The following is a 15,701-nucleotide window of genomic DNA, read 5'->3' as shown; positions in this document are numbered from 1 at the left end:
AGAGACAAAAAAGGTATGTATCTTCTTGTCTAACTCCAGGGAAGATGTTAAATAAGCTAATTTCCCAAAATGTTGGAGTTTTCCTTTAATGCATACAAATGGATAAGAATAAAGTATTTTTGAAAAGGGCTGTCCTCATCTGTGAATTTTTTTTTTTAGTTCTTTGTGTTTTATTTTTTTATTATTTTTTAAACATAACATAAAATTAGACATACAAGCATTAACAGTAAACATCCAATGAAATCACCATTTAAATAATATGCTCTCGCTCGCCCACCCCCCCCGGACCCCCACTTGGATAATCCATCTGTTATCATTCGTTCCTAACCAGGCACTACAATTCATATGCTAGCTTTTATTCTCTCCACCATTTCTAACCAGATTGCAATTTAGGCTTCACTGACACCTACAATTCTTGCTGTAGATATTTCTAGATAGATCACATCGAGATATGTAAGAACCCATACCTTCCGACACATTTTTTCCGGTTGAAACCATCGTGATGCTATCAGCTTTTTAGCCGCTGGGAGACCAGATAAAACTAATCTCTTTAGCTGTATAGGGGCTCCATACTGAAAAACATCATTCAACAGCAATACAGAGGGGTGTACAGGTATGTTCAGAGATAAGAAATTTGATAATTGCTGGGCCACTTCTTTCCAGAATATCTTAACTGGTGGGCAATCCCAATACATGTGCATAAATGTACCCTCATCCCCATTTGTACATAAGGAACATCTGGAGTCTTGTTTAAGTCCCATTCTGTTCAATCTTATAGGAGTCAAGTATGTCCTATGAATATAATTAAGATTAATTTGTTGATGGTCCGGGTTACGTGACGCAATTCGAACGTTTGCCCAGACTTTTGCCAATCAAAATTTATTTCCAAGTCTGGTATATCCCTCCTCCAGACTGAGTCTAGGGGGAGGATTCCATACGAGGACGTTAGTAAGTGATGATAAAAATCTGATACGAAACCTCTCGATGTCTCTCTTTCATAGAATAATTTGTGGTATCTGTGGTGCTCAATTGGTATCCTTAATGGGACTCCATGAGCCTTCAAACAAACCAATAACTGTGCGTAAAAATAATATGTGGAACTGGTGAGATAACATTTTTTATGTATGTCTTTATAGCTACAAAAACCCTGTTTGTTGAAAACATCTCCTAATGTGTGTATGCCCTGCTTTTCCCATTTAGGGTATCTTATAGGTAGTTTTCCAATCAGGAGTACATTGTTATTGAATAGGGGAGTATGACTATGCCATTTATGTTGGTTAGAATATTTTTTTTGTGTTTCACGCCATATTCGGATCACATGAGTAATAAAGGGGCCAAATTTCAATTCGCATTGCTTAATTGATAATATGGTGTATACTATGTCCTGCAGCCTATGTGGTGCTACTATATTTACTTTTTTTTTTTTTTTTTTTTATCTTTTTCCCCCTCCATTTTCCTCCGATTTTCTCCCATCCCAATGTTAGTCGTTATGCCAATTCCCAATCCCCTTCCTGGTCGCTGCGCACTTACCCCCCACAGTCAGATCATCTGTGAGAGTGGAGGCTATCACGTGCTTCCTCCGACACACGTCCAGCCAATCAACCGCTTCTTTTCACCTGGCAGCGCGGATATTCTCCGAGAGGGCGTAGCGTGTGGAAGGATCACACTATCCCACTCAGGTCCCATCCGCGCTTAGCAGGCGCCCCGACCGAACTGTAGGAGTCGCTGTTTTTACAACGACCTGGACCCACCCCGCCAGCTTCTCCCACCCTCTAATACTGCCAATTGTATTAGTGTGAACGGCCAGCCAAGCTGGTGACAACCCCGGAGCTGTGAGCTGGATTCGAACAGGCGAATCCAGCTCACAGCTCCGGGGTTGGTGACGAACGCAATCTCCGCTACGCCACCTAACTGCCCTACTATATTTACTTCTAAGTTTCTCCAGGATACAGATGCTTGGGAATCAAACCAGGTTGTCAGTGGTCTTAAAGAGTACGCTTTAAAATAGTGGTAAAAATCTGGAAATGCCATACCTCCGTCGGCTTTGTTTCTCTGTGCGGTGGATCTTTTTATACGTGGAGGTTTGTTATTCCAAATAAATGTGTATGCGGTGGAGTGTAATTTTTTCCAGTAACCATCAGGAGGGGGTAACGGTAACATTGAGCTAATGAAGTTGATTCTAGGTAAAACATCCATCTTAACTATTGATACCCGTGCCTGTACTGAGTTTTTGAGTTTGGACCACCTGTCAAAGTCGTATTTGATCTTATCTTGGAATTTTATGTAATTGTACTTCACCGTTTGGCTTATAGTAGGGAATACTTCAACTCCTAAACATCTGAAGTGTTTAACCATTGGTATTTTTTCTGGAAGGAATGTATTCTTTGCAAGGGTATTAAGTGGAAGGAAAGCTGACTTTGGCCAATTTATCCTAAATCCCGATAGATTGCCAAAGTCATCAATCAACTTGAGAAGATGAGGCATTGAGGTGTTAGGGTTTTGTATGAACAATATTACGTCATCCGCATATAAACTAATATGATGTTGTGTGCCCTTAATTGCGATTGGTTCTATAGATTGGGATTGTCTTATATATTGTGCTAAAGGCTCTAATGATAAAGCGAATAGTCCGGGACTAAGAGGGCAACCCTGTCTGGAGGAGCGCGATACCGGAAAGATTTCGGAGGTGATTATACCTGTTGTAATCATGGCCGATGGGTCTTTGTATAATACTTTAATCATATCAATTAAAAAGAAAATTGTTTAGTTCACGGTTCAGGTCATACGTTTTGTCATCTGATCAACAACAAAAAACCACGAAACCACTAACTGACAAAGTCTCAAGGCGACAGTATACTTGTTTTGCGGAAACAAACTTCGGCAGCTTCATAAGAACAAACATAGATGGACAATACGAAGCTCCGCGGTGGCTTTGGGCACCTTAGTGTGCAACCGCTCGCTAGTCCAACTACCGTAGTCGGATGCTCCGCATGCCGGCTACCGTGGCAACGTGTGGTAATCTTAAGTTGCGCGGCCACACCAAGTATATTGGCAGCAACGTATCCTGTTTCTATTTGGAGCAAGTCTGCCTTTAGTGGCAGTGATTCTATACACTGCTGGTTATAAAACAAATATTTTAAGGTGATAAGTGACATTGGTGTCTGTCTCCACTGTAGCACTGGTGTACATCTGTAAAGGGTAAACGAGGGAGACGGGGAGCACCATATCAATGTGAGGGTACAATACCCTCTAATGCCCCACCACACAACCAGGCCCACGTTTATGTCATCTTCATGCCCCACCACACAACCAGGCCCACATTTATGTATCCTCTGCCTCCCCTCCTCAGCGCTCCTCCATTGCTTTAGAGGAAAGAGATGTTTATGAAGAACTGCTGACTCAGCAGGAGATCCAGAGCTGCATTAACCTTGTCAATGGTGAGTATAGAGGTCAACGTCACATGTGATATACCGTACTTCCCATAGACTCCATTCTAAACTTTGTCATTAACATTTTGAATCTAGAAGAATTAAAAAAATTCACTGTGTTATGGTTATATAGTATTTGCTTCAACAGCTGAACCAAAAGTTGATAAAAAGGAAATGTGTTTTGTTTTGTTGCAAAATTAACTCTGTCTCGGTTTGCCCCATCTCCAGTCCAAGCAGCAGTGAGGCAGGTGAACCAGGCTGCGTCTGCCCAGGATGAAGCCTCTCTGCTGGCTGCGCTCAGGCTAGAGGCCCTGGCCCTGCTGGGGGTCCAGGAGGCCAACTCCCACTGGTACCTGGAACACTTTATCAATTCCTGTCAGCACAAAGCTAAGGTCAGTGGACACTGATGAACAGGATATTTCTTTTTAGTTACTGTCGGCACAAAGTCAAATCAAATCAAATGTATTTGTAGAGCCCGAGATCACATGGAATTGCCCCCATGGACTTTACAAGTGAAGAAGAAACATCACAATAGATCCAGAACAAAAACCACCATAAAATCCATATATGCAACACTCCCAGACATTCCTCAATGAAGATGAGGAACGACTCACTAAAACCTAGCAATATGGATGATAGATGGATGGAGAATAGAACGGGCGAATAATTGGAATAATATGTATTATTATACATACATACATGGTAGCAATAGTATCTAAAGTACATAATAGATTACATTTTAAATGTAAAATAAAAAGAGCTAAGAACAAAAAAAAAAGCATGAGTGCGAAGTCAAGAAGTCAAGGCTCGGAGCTCAAAGTCTCAGAGTTATATTTCCCAGGGGGCAGGAGAACCGCTTGGATCCAGTTGAAGTAGAGCGGGCATTTAAATGTTTTTAAATCACTAAATGGCACGGCTCCTCCCTATCTGTCCGAGCTCTTGCACCGCCACACCCCCCACCGATCCCTCTGATCAGCTGACCAGCTGCTATTGGTGGTGCCCAGAACCAGGCTCAAGACTAGGGGAGACAGAGCTTTCTCCACCGCAGCGCCTAGATTGTGGAACAGCCTCCCCCTCAGCGTACGGACCGCCCAGACCGGGCAGGCTTTTAAATCACTCTTGAAAACCTACCTGTTCTCCTTGGCCTTCCCCCCTACTTAATCACCACTAGACCCCTGGCCCTTCTATCCTCTTTGTTTTACTGTGTCCTACCAGTTTTTATTGCTTTCATTGCTTTATTATGTTTTAAATCTTATATCCTGCACCATATTGTTTTGTTTTTGTTGCTTTCATTGCTTTATTATGTTTTTAATCTTATACCTTGCATCACATTATTTTGTTTTTATCAACTTGCTTGTGAAGCACTTTGGTGCCAGCTGCCGCTGCCTGGAAATGTGCTATATAAATAAAACTGACTTGACTTGACTTGACTTGAAGCAGAACCATGGCGCCAGTGGTGCTCAGATCCAGTTAGACCTAGGTAGAACAGTCACTGCAATCTGTATATCGACACACTATCAGTCACTCGAGACATCCACTCACACAGTTGTATCTGCGTTAAAGAGCAACATTTTGTGACATCCAGTTTTTTATGGCAAGCAGGCAAGCCTCGATATTTTGTAATTGCAGGCAAGCCTCGATATTTTGTAATTGGGAGGAATCATTCAGCTTAATAGGTAGGTATAATTGGGTGTCATCTGCATAACAATGAAAGTTAATACCAAAGAGGGGTAGCATATAAATGGAAAATAGCAAAGGGCCCAGGACAGAGCCTTGTGGGACACCGCATTTCACTCTGAAGGTCTCATATGTTCATTATAGATCATTATAGACCACACAGTGTGTTTTATTGGTTAAATAAAAGCTAAGGTCAGTGGACACTGATGGACATGATCTGATCTGTCACTCAGAAGAGACTGTGGGAAAATAAATTCATATTACTTTGAGGATTTATTACATTTAAGAACAAGAACTGACAGGATTGATCACACCACTGATGATGGCCTGGTGCCAAAACGTCTGTCAACACTTCTTTCCCTAAGAATGTAATACAACCTTCAAAAAACAATGTGTTGATTTCATACTATTCCATATTTTGTCCCAGAGTCTGTTCTGGCTGACACACCAGTACTGGGCCCAAGGGACTTTTTAAATTCTTACAGAGAAATTACTGGGAATCTGAACACTTGTTTTTATTAACGACTACATAATACTAGATCTCACTGTCAAGTGATTGAAGTACTCCTTGCATGGCCCTGTATCTGTGCTGTAGGAAGGAGGGACGGCCATGTTGTTGGAGAAAGAGGAGATCCAGAGGGTGGTGAGCTCCTGTAATGACTTTGCTGAGGCAGAGAAACGAAGTAAGTACTCTTCCTTCTGGCAGTTACTGTGGTTAAGCGGTGACACTCGGTCAGTTGAAAATAGAGTTCACTTATTTTACCCTATTATTCAGATTCAGATTATTTTATTGTCACATCTTTGTACATGCATTCAGAAAAACGTGAGTTGCTTGTTTTTCCCGGGTCCTCCTAGATTTGTAAACAATAAACATAATACACAACGTATATTCTATCTATATAAACTATACATATAAACTATAACTATAAACCAAACAAGCTATAAATAAACTATAAACTAAACATAATACACAACATATATTCTATCGATACAAAATATATAATACAAGGTGCTGTATATGTTAGCAGCAGTGCGTGCGTGTAGTAAGTGTGCTTGTGTGGTGTGTCACTTACGGTGCTTTTGTGTGTATGCTCATCAGTGATAAGATATAAGATAAGATATTCCTTTATTTATCCCCTTGGGGAAATTCAGGCATCATAGCAGCATGGGGGAAGGGGGGGGGGGGTACAGGTAGTAAAAACAACACAAGCAGTGTAGACAAATAGGTCAATATAATTTACTATCTAACTAACTGAAATATATATTCACAGTGTCACATAAGGTGCAGTATGACTAAGGTAGTGTTATAATTTACTATCTAACTAACTGAATATACATTATTCACAGTATCACAGTATCCACATAAGGTGCAGTATGCCTAAGGTAGTGTTATTGTCCTCCTTGGGTTCCTATTAGTTCTAGGTCAATGTCTGGCAGCAGTCGCTGCCCACTGTTGTGGAGCCTGAAGGCCGCTAGTTGCTGCCCACTGTTGTGGAGCCTGATGGCCGCTGGTATGAAGGACTGTCCGAGGCGGTTAGTTGAGTGTCGGGGGAGTATGAGTCTGTGGCTGAACGTGCTTCTCATCTTGACTAGCTCGTCGTAGAGGGGGTGGTAGGGGTTCTCCAGGATGGCAGCCAGCTTCCTTCTCATCCCCCTCTCTGCCATCACCTCTAGTCTAGGTAGCTCGACTCCCACCATGGAGCTAGCCTTCCTCACCAGCTTGTTGAGCTTGTTGGTGTCCCTTGAGTTGATGTAGCCTCCCCAGCATGCCACAGCATAGAAGAGGACACTGGCCACTACAGACTGGTAAAATGACTGCAGCAGTCTATTGCACACGTTGAAGGACCTGAGTCTCCTCAGGAAGAACAGCCTGCTCTGTCCCTTCCTGTAGAGGGCCTCTGTGTTATCTGACCAGTCCAGTTTATTGTTCAGGTGTACCCCCAGGAACTTATATGAGTCCACCACCTCCACCTCCTCCCCTCGGATGGTGATGGGAATCGGGGGGGGCCTCTTCTTGCCCCTCCGGAAGTCCACCACCACCTCCTTGGTCTTACTGGTGTTGAGTTGGAGGTGGTTGCTGTCGCTCCACCCCACAAAGCTCTCCACCAGGGCTCTGTACTCCTCCTCATCATCGTCGGTGATGTAGCTTACGATGGAGGAGTCGTCTGAGAACTTCTGCAGGTGGCACCCGCTTGAGTTGCGGCAGAAGTCTGAGGTATAGAGGGTGAAGAGGAAGGGTAACAGCACAGTTCCTTGGGGGTGCCGGTGTTGCTCACCAGTACGTCAGACTGACTGTCCTTTAGTCTGACGTACTGCGGTCTCTCAGTGAGGTAGTCCTTGATCCAGGCCACCAAGCCGTGCTCCAGCTGCATCGCAGAAAGCTTCTCCGCTAGCAGTGACGGCTGGATGGTGTTGAAGGCGCTGGAGAAATCAAAGAACATAATCCTCACTGAGCTGCGCGGCTTCTCCAGGTGCGTGTACGCTCTGTGGAGCATGTAGATGATGGCGTCCTCCACCCCGATGTTTGCCTGGTATGCAAACTGCAGGGGGTTGAGGGAGTCACACACCAGGGGCTTGAGGTGTTGCAGGACCAGTCTCTCAAACGTCTTCATGACGTGTGACGTCAGAGCAACTGGCCTGTAGTCGTTGAGGGTGCTGGGTCGTCCCTTCTTGGGCACTGGGATGATGCAGGAGGTCTTCCAGAGCTGGGGCACCCTCTCCAGCCTCAGGGAGAGGTTGAAGAGATGTTGGAGCGGTGCTGCCAGCTGCTCCGCACATGCTTTGAGCACCCTGGGATTGGTGTTGTCCGGTCCTCTGGCCTTATTCACACTAATCTTGGAGAGCTGCCTACTGACCTGGCTGTTAATGATGGTCAGGGTTGGGGCTGATGTCTCCGTAGGTTGTGTGTTGTTGGTGTTTGTGGGTGGTGGGCAGTCTGCTGATCATTCAGAGTCTATCCGTCAGTAGTCTGTTTGACAGGTGGAAGTAGCTGTTCAGTGTTCTTTTGGATGTGGTCCGCATGAGCTCAAACAGTTTGTGGTTTGGGTGTCTGGGGTCTTTCAGGATACTGTGTGCCTTGCTGAGCTGACGCACTGCTCTGTGACGTTTATGCCCATTTATTATATGTTCAGTATGCTGTAAAGATTTGAAGAATAGGTTTTCTGATCTTGGACCAGTGGCTATGTCACATGAACCATAACATTCAAAAATAAAGATTCATTCATTCATTCATATAACGGTAGCCATAAACTGAACGTCAGTAAGAACTCTTATTTCAAGATAATTTACATTGAGCATTGACATTTTTATTGAGGAAATCAATGGAGTGAATGGACTGATTTAGGAAAATAATTTAATCTACTTTTTTTACATTAATTTTTACATTTTACATTAAAACCTCCCTGAAAATATTTTATAGATTTATGTCATGCAAATCTATGAATTTTTTTTTAATTATTATTAAGAAAATATTGTAATAGATTTATTTCTGTCATTAAAATATATTAAAAGGATTGTGACAGATTTCTGTGTTAAAATGTCCAACCCCAAGAGTGGTTCCTGCACAGGTCCCACCCACCTCCAGGGTCTGAGGCCCTGAGCAGTACAATAAAATAAACATAAATTAGCATAGAATAGACAAGTAAAATAGTATGTATGTATGTATGTAAAATAGTGCAATAGTGCGCACACGATAGTGAAATGTACTTTCATTCAAGAAAGAAAGGCAATGGGAAAGAATTGAAAGCATCAGAATCTGTATTGAAAATGTTTCCTTGATTCCCAGCCGTGCTGACTGCTGTTTTCCTCTTCAGGGCTCGAGGCGGTCGCAGCGATCAACACGGCCGTTCGCCACGGCGACGCGGTAGAGACGGTGGAGCAGCTGATGAACCCCGAGGCCCAGCTGCCCCTCGTCTACCAGACAGCTGCCAACCTCTACCAAACGGAGCTCTTCAGCCTGCAGTTACAGGGGCCCAAGGTGAGCAAGTGTCTGGATTGATCTGTCGCATCTGTGGCCACCTGTTGGACCATGCATGTCGCGCTGTCCGTCTCTACCAGGACAATGTATACCACACACACACACACACACACACACACACACACACACACACACACACACACACACACACACACACACACACACACACACACACACACACACACACACACACACACACACACACACACACACACACACACACACACACACACACACACACACACACACACACACACACACACACACACACACACACACACACACACACACACACACACACACACACACGAGCCCAGTTTTTTGTAACCCCAGACTCTTTGTGGTCATCATCAGTCTGGCCTGAGCCACGAGGAGCTGAGCGTGGCTGTGGAGATGCTGTCTGCTGTGGCTGTTCTGAACGAGGTGCTGGACACCAAAGACCCCCAGGCTGTCACTGAGCAGCTGTCTGACTCTCCTCTGGGCTTCAGCAACATGGACCAGGACAACCTCAACAGGTAACGGATCTAAGTGATCCATGAGATGGAAAGGTTGACGTATGCACCAAGACAACAGAAGGAAAGGTTTGAGGAAAGGTGGAAGAGATTTGTCTGAATATACCTGCATGTAATCCTTCTATATACTTACTTATACACCTGCATATAACCCATAACTCTGTATGATAGCATGTATAATAATGCTGTATATACCATCTATTTATTCTCACTGTATATATATATATCTATCAACATCTGTCTGTACATACCTGCACATAACCCTTTTACACTATATCTATACCTGTACATATCCCTTACCTACTTACTTACTTACTAGTTATGCTGCAGGCCAGTATGACTACTACCATGCTGTCTTTATACCTGTATCACTGTACATATTATATTACAACTCCGTACATACATCTGATTAGCACTACACTCAGTAGTACACATTTGTATATCTTATACCCAGTTTAATCACCTGTACATTGTATATTGTTATTGCACTTTACTGTTACATTTGCAGTCTGGTTGGAGGCCAAACTTCTTTTTGTTGTACTGCACTTGTGCTGTATGATGACAATACATTTGAATCTAATCTAAACAAAAATGGCAGGATTTGGTGAGGCCCATGAGGCCAGACTTTGTGTGAAATACAGAGAGAAAATAATGGTGAACGCCCCTCTTTGTTTTGTCTTATTTTCATTTATTTAGTTTATATTTTCTTTAGTTATTTTTTTTTTCTCCGGTTCATGATTGTTGTTTCTGTTTGTCTGTTTTCTATTGAACATTTTAAAGATTGAAATTTGAAAATGGAAAGAAACCCCTCAACAGGAGTTTGAATTGCACGCCGGGACTGTGTTTTAAGTCATGAGTGTGTTTGTGTATTTGAACCTCTCTGTGACCTTCCCCCTCAGGTACTCCGACACTCTGATCAAGCTGCGGGCCGAGGGTCTTGCCCAGGGCCAGGAGTTCCTCACCTGGAACGATGTTCAGAAGTGCATCGACACTGTCAACATTCAAGTCCACGAAGAGCATGAACGTAAGAATGTGTCTGTTGGCTGTGGGGTTTAGTTCATAATGCTTAGTCTAGAGCAAGAGATGAGATACATGATACAAGATGTTGGGAACAAAGATTTCCACGGTCGTAAATTGTGAAGAAGCTGAAAAGTATATGTCAAACCCCAAAACCACTTCATATTTGACTCTCTCTCTCTCTCTCTCTCTCTCTCTCTGCAGGCATCATAGCTCTAGCTGAGATAAACGAGGCTCTGAACTCAGGTGACCATGAACAGACGCTGGCTGCCCTGCTTCTACCTACAGCCAAGCTGAGCGGTGTGAACCCAGCCACGGCCAAACACTACCACGATGTCCTGCAGCACACCAAGCTGCTCATCTGCCAGGTACTGATGAGGTTAACCATCAGTGAAATAAAATAAAAACTAGACAAAAACAAACCTGGAACTATATTGGAACTATGTCTTTCGCCTTAGTCTTTGTCAATGCGGCAAACATGAGGAGGCATTGGTGCATTATGTTCATTGAGACTGGGATGTCTACATGACTGTGTCAACTGCCTTCACAAGGTGTTGTTTGTATTGCACTATCCATTCTGAACTTCTTAAATCTTGCCTCTGACCAATATTAACCCATATTACGGGAAAAAAGCGGAAACTGATGAAAACGAAACAATGACCAAACTCTTTTAAACAATAAAAACTAAACAGGAAATCTGTCATTTCTTTCAGTAAATCATTATACAGTATGACCTGTAGATGATGTTTGATGTGTGACTCACCCCTTCACGGTTCAAGGCTTGGAAATTGCAAATTGGACTTCCTGGCTGAATGGTGCACTGGCATGTTTGGACTAATGTAATGTCTGTAATTATCTGTAGTCTGCCATCCCCTACTGTATCTCGTTTTTGCATTGTTGTTTGTGTGTGTTGATGATCGCTGTGGCTGATCAGTGTCATCAAATCTTCAAGCGTATATCTCCTATAGCATTTCTTGGTCTATATCCCCTTGTCATTGTGGATTCATCAAGTCTTTGATTCAGAAGTTGAAAGGAATGAATACTGCATAATTAATGTGTTGATGTTGAAACATGTCTGTCTGGAACATCAGTAGCCTCTAGTGTCTTCACCTTGATTTGACACATTACTTACACCCTCTTACCGTAATGTACTGTACACTGAAGACTTGGTAGAAAGGAATGCACGTGGCTGTAAATAATGTACTTTTTATGTCAAGTTGTGGGTATATTTACAAATAGCAGTGTCTTAACAATACGAACGATGTACACTTTTTATAGCAGTCTTCCTTGTCCGTGTACTTCAATATTGTGGTGTTCCACTAAGAATCTCCCAGAAAAGGCTTCAATAGCCGATTCTGGATATTTCTCTTCACACAGAAATAGAGTTGCTTAGGGGGAAACTGGGCCATAAAACTTGTGTTTTAAGTGTGTTCCTTGGGCCTGGAATCCCCCTGCTGTGTCTTCAACAATGGTTCCTATGAGAACAGTATCAGATCAAAACAGATCTCTGCGGCTTCCTCCGCAGGGAAATGAACTGCAGCTTTGAGGCTGCCGTCCTGGACATGAGAACACACAGGAAGGGGTCCAGGCAGCTGTGGAAGCAGCAGAGACACACGGACACCCTGTAATATCCGTACAGCCCGTCGTCGCCACTGGAGAGCTGCCTGACGTAGTGAGCGGTGTGCAGGAAGCCGCTGGGGGCGAAGCACACCACGAAGATGAAGAAGACCAGGGAGCTGACCCTGACGAAAGGTGCCCAGTCGCAGCCCGAACGCCCCAGGTTGCGCACCACGGCCGCGTGAGTGCAGACGCAGGTCAGGAAGGGCACGACGAAGGCCAGACAGACGAGCGCCAGTCTGTAGGGCACCAGCAGGGAATGGGAATCCTCCTGTAGAGGCTGTACGTCGTGGCATGTCGTGACCTTCAGTCCAGATAACCGGTAGCTCTGCCTGACCAGGAGCTCGGGTACTACAGCGACCCCAAACACGATCCACACCCCCAGGCAGGCCCCTATCGACAGGGCGGTCTTGGGCAGCCTCCTGTACAGAAACGGCCTCACCACGGCCAGGTAGCGTTTCACGCTGATGCAGGCGATGGTGTGGGCAGAGCAGTAGACGTTGCCGTAGAAAAGGGCGGTGACTGCACGACACGCGGCCTCTCCAAACACCCAGTGGTTTCCGTTGAGGTGGTAGTGGATACGCAGCCCCAGGGAGAGCAGGAGCAACAGGTCGGAGAGGGCCAGGCTCAGGTAGAGGACCGCTACGGAGAAGGCCTTCGCTCTCAGGAAGACCAGGATGTAGACGTTGGAAGGGATGCCGACCACCATGGCCAGGGCGTAGGCTGAGGGGATGACACGGGTGCTGAAGATCCCGGTGGTGAAGACGGACACAGGGTCCCCAGGGCTCACATTCAGCCACGGGGGGTTGGTGTCGGGACGGAGGGTGTGAGGCTTGTTGGTCTCGTTGCGTTGGTAGCTCTTGCCTCTGAAGGTCTTTGGTACCAGTCCAGGAGAATCTCTGTTGTTTTTGTTATTCTTTCCTGTTTGGGAGGAGGTAAGGCATTTTTCTTTTACTTCTTCTATTTTTATATTCTTTATGCATCTTTTGTAGTTCTGTCACCAGACAAAAAGACAAAAAAAACAAACATTCAAATACACAGGAAGCACCAGTTCCATCACCTATGCCCCAAGTCTATTGTTCAGCCAAGCACTTTGATAAACATTTAAAATAGAACAATCATATTTCTTTTCTTTTGCTTTTGAAGCGGAAATGGGAGTTCCCATTCTGACATTCAGCAAAGTCTAGTGTTAGTTTCACATAATTTCTTGAGATCTGAAATCGGAGGATTTTCACTTGCAGGAGGTTCTTCTAAAACACTTTCAGCCGTGAAGTCAAATTTTATTTAGCCTCATCCTGAGACCCAGCCTCATACTGGTTACATAATGTGCCTGTCTTCAGGTAATCAAGTGTTCTCATGAGTGTAGAGGGATACAACATTCAAAACATAACAAATAAAGGACATAACCATGCCAATTAATGTTAAAGGAGAAATGAACTGAAATGTATTTGTTCTTTAAACAAGAGTCGTCATTTTTGTTATTCTGTTGTTCACGTGGGACTTGTGTTAAGTAGTAACAATTCCAATGTTGGCCAAATGTCGTCTGTAAAGATAGAATCAGACTGATACTGATTATCTGCTGGTATATCTCGGAGGACTGCCCCCTCTTAGCCCATGAATCAGTTGATTTGTGTTTAAGTGACCAATACTTGTTAGTCGATTAGTTGTTTTTCTTGCTGAAAGAGTTATTTCCTAAAGAAAATTATAAGCACATCTCTGGTAAGCACACTGGTGAGAGGTCCTTCTACATGATTGCTACTGTAGTAGGAAACACTATTTTACTGATGTGTCGATGAAATCTAGTGTTGCAGGACAATGCCTAAAAATTTGAAGCGACTTACCATCATCCTGAAGGGTCTGCAGTACCGTCAGACAGAACAGTATTCCAGGCAGCAGGTTGGCCATGTCGACCTCCCGACCCTGCCTCAGTGTTATTCAAAATCCTCTTTATTTCAGACTTTTCTTCTTCTTTATTTTATTTTTAAATAATTGCAATAATTCTGGAGTTCTCCATCGGTGAAGAGCGCTGGTTTACATTTCTGCTCTGTCACAGTTGATCCGCTCCCCTGGTCAGAGCTCACCGATGTACTCTGAAGCTGTGTGACCCGTCGGTATGTGCCAGAGCGCCTGTGTGTATGTACAGAGCACTGAGCACATTTCCTGTTCAGGCTTGACACAGAATTCCTCCTGTTGAGTCAGTGGTGTGGGAGGCGGCTTCTCTAATGAGTTACTGACACTTGGCATCTGTGTGGATGACCATCTATAGGATATGATGTCATAGTTTAATTGACTTGATGATGTAAGAAAAAAATTGTATTGTCCCAAAGGGGACATTGTGTCATTGTCGTCAGACCAAACGGCAATGAATAGATCAATGAATATAGAAAAAGGTAAATAAGAACACAAAAAGAAATGAGTGATAAGAATTAAAAGCACAAGATTATATGTAATACAAATATTTGTAGTATATGTACATAAATATACAAGTGTACAGGTTGTATTAAAAGTAACATGTTTGATCATATGCAGTAAATGTAGCGAAATATATATTTTATTTATATAATTTCTGATTATTAGACACAATCATTCATCTCACCTTCTCTGAGTTCAGGGTAGTTTGAGTGTGTCATTCCTCTAGACCAGTGGTGCCCAACCAGTTGATCGCGATCGACAGGTAGATCGCGGGCTGATTTCAAGTAGATCTCGGTTAATAAAATTTGATTATAAAAACTTTAAAAAAAATAAAAAATATATATATTAAAAAATCAACTCTGCCTCTCTTTGTTAACTACAACAAGCACTGCTGTTTGTTATTTAAGATGAGGTCGGACTCGGCACTGACAGATTTGTGTTCATTATGCTGCTTTTATAAAGCCTCAAATGACGGCTTACAATATTTCATGAAAGCAAAGTGTTTTGTTTGTCTAAGATTTAAAAAGGTTTAAACTTTACAGCACTGACAAAGTTGAACAAAGTGCTGTACAAGTGAATATTGAATGGGTATTACTAATACTATTAATACTAATACTAGCCGAGAGTAGGTCAAATTTTGGCTGGTAGCTCTCGGCTAGGTGGTAAATTAAAAAGTAGATCTTGGTTCAAAAAAGGTTGGGCACCCCTGCTCTAGACAATAAAACATTGTAACAAGTGGTTATAATACTGGTTTTGTAATCATTATTGTAACAAATCTTTCTGCTACTGTAATGTGGTGCTTCTTTTCTTTTGTCAAAATGTATGCATGTCCCAAGGACACTGCGTTGTGAATTTACATAAAGGTTGGTTGAGAATTCACTGGTGAACAACACATTCATCCGAAGCTGATACGAGGGTCTGTTTTCATTGTGACTTCCTGTTGGGCATTGTGGTCAGAGATAGGTCCTTAGCCCCTTAGCCTGTATATACATCCTTTCTGCTTGTCGAGTTATTTTTGGTGATACTGTAGAAGCCACTGAAAATGACGTGTGTGTGGAATGG

General features: G+C 43.3%; 2 protein-coding genes across 2 annotated transcripts in view; one reads left to right on the top strand and one right to left on the bottom strand.

Moving 5' to 3' along the window:
- The window catches only part of iqgap2 (IQ motif containing GTPase activating protein 2), a 152,343-nt gene that overhangs the window by 67,582 nt on the left and 69,060 nt on the right, over positions 1-15,701 (top strand). The window contains exons 9-15 of the mRNA XM_084315885.1: positions 3,350-3,437; positions 3,657-3,820; positions 5,701-5,788; positions 8,918-9,081; positions 9,436-9,596; positions 10,493-10,617; positions 10,815-10,978. Of these exons, the coding sequence (XP_084172011.1) occupies positions 3,350-3,437; positions 3,657-3,820; positions 5,701-5,788; positions 8,918-9,081; positions 9,436-9,596; positions 10,493-10,617; positions 10,815-10,978 (954 nt within the window). The remainder of the gene's footprint in view (positions 1-3,349; positions 3,438-3,656; positions 3,821-5,700; positions 5,789-8,917; positions 9,082-9,435; positions 9,597-10,492; positions 10,618-10,814; positions 10,979-15,701) is intronic.
- On the bottom strand, positions 11,801-14,355 carry f2rl2 (coagulation factor II (thrombin) receptor-like 2). The gene is made up of 2 exons (XM_084315896.1): positions 14,069-14,355; positions 11,801-13,148 (listed from the first exon to the last, which is right to left on the bottom strand). Exons 1-2 carry the CDS (start codon positions 14,130-14,132, stop codon positions 12,100-12,102), a joined length of 1,113 nt encoding a protein of 370 aa, XP_084172022.1. The 5' UTR covers positions 14,133-14,355; the 3' UTR covers positions 11,801-12,099.

This window comes from Notolepis coatsorum (genome assembly GCF_963971535.1).
Source record: "Notolepis coatsorum genome assembly, chromosome: 1".
NCBI lineage: Eukaryota > Metazoa > Chordata > Actinopteri > Aulopiformes > Paralepididae > Notolepis > Notolepis coatsorum.
Note: the sequence above shows the minus strand (reverse complement) of the source record. Positions and strands in the feature narration are given on the sequence as shown.

Bases quoted from the DNA above. Each gene is read 5' to 3' on its own strand.
- f2rl2 (XM_084315896.1), bottom strand. From the start codon at position 14,132: ATGGCCAACCTGCTGCCTGGAATACTGTTCTGTCTGACGGTACTGCAG. The intron at 13,149-14,068 runs GTAAGTCGCTTC...CCTCCCAAACAG, and splicing joins GCAGACCCTTCAGGATGATG to GAAAGAATAACAAAAACAAC.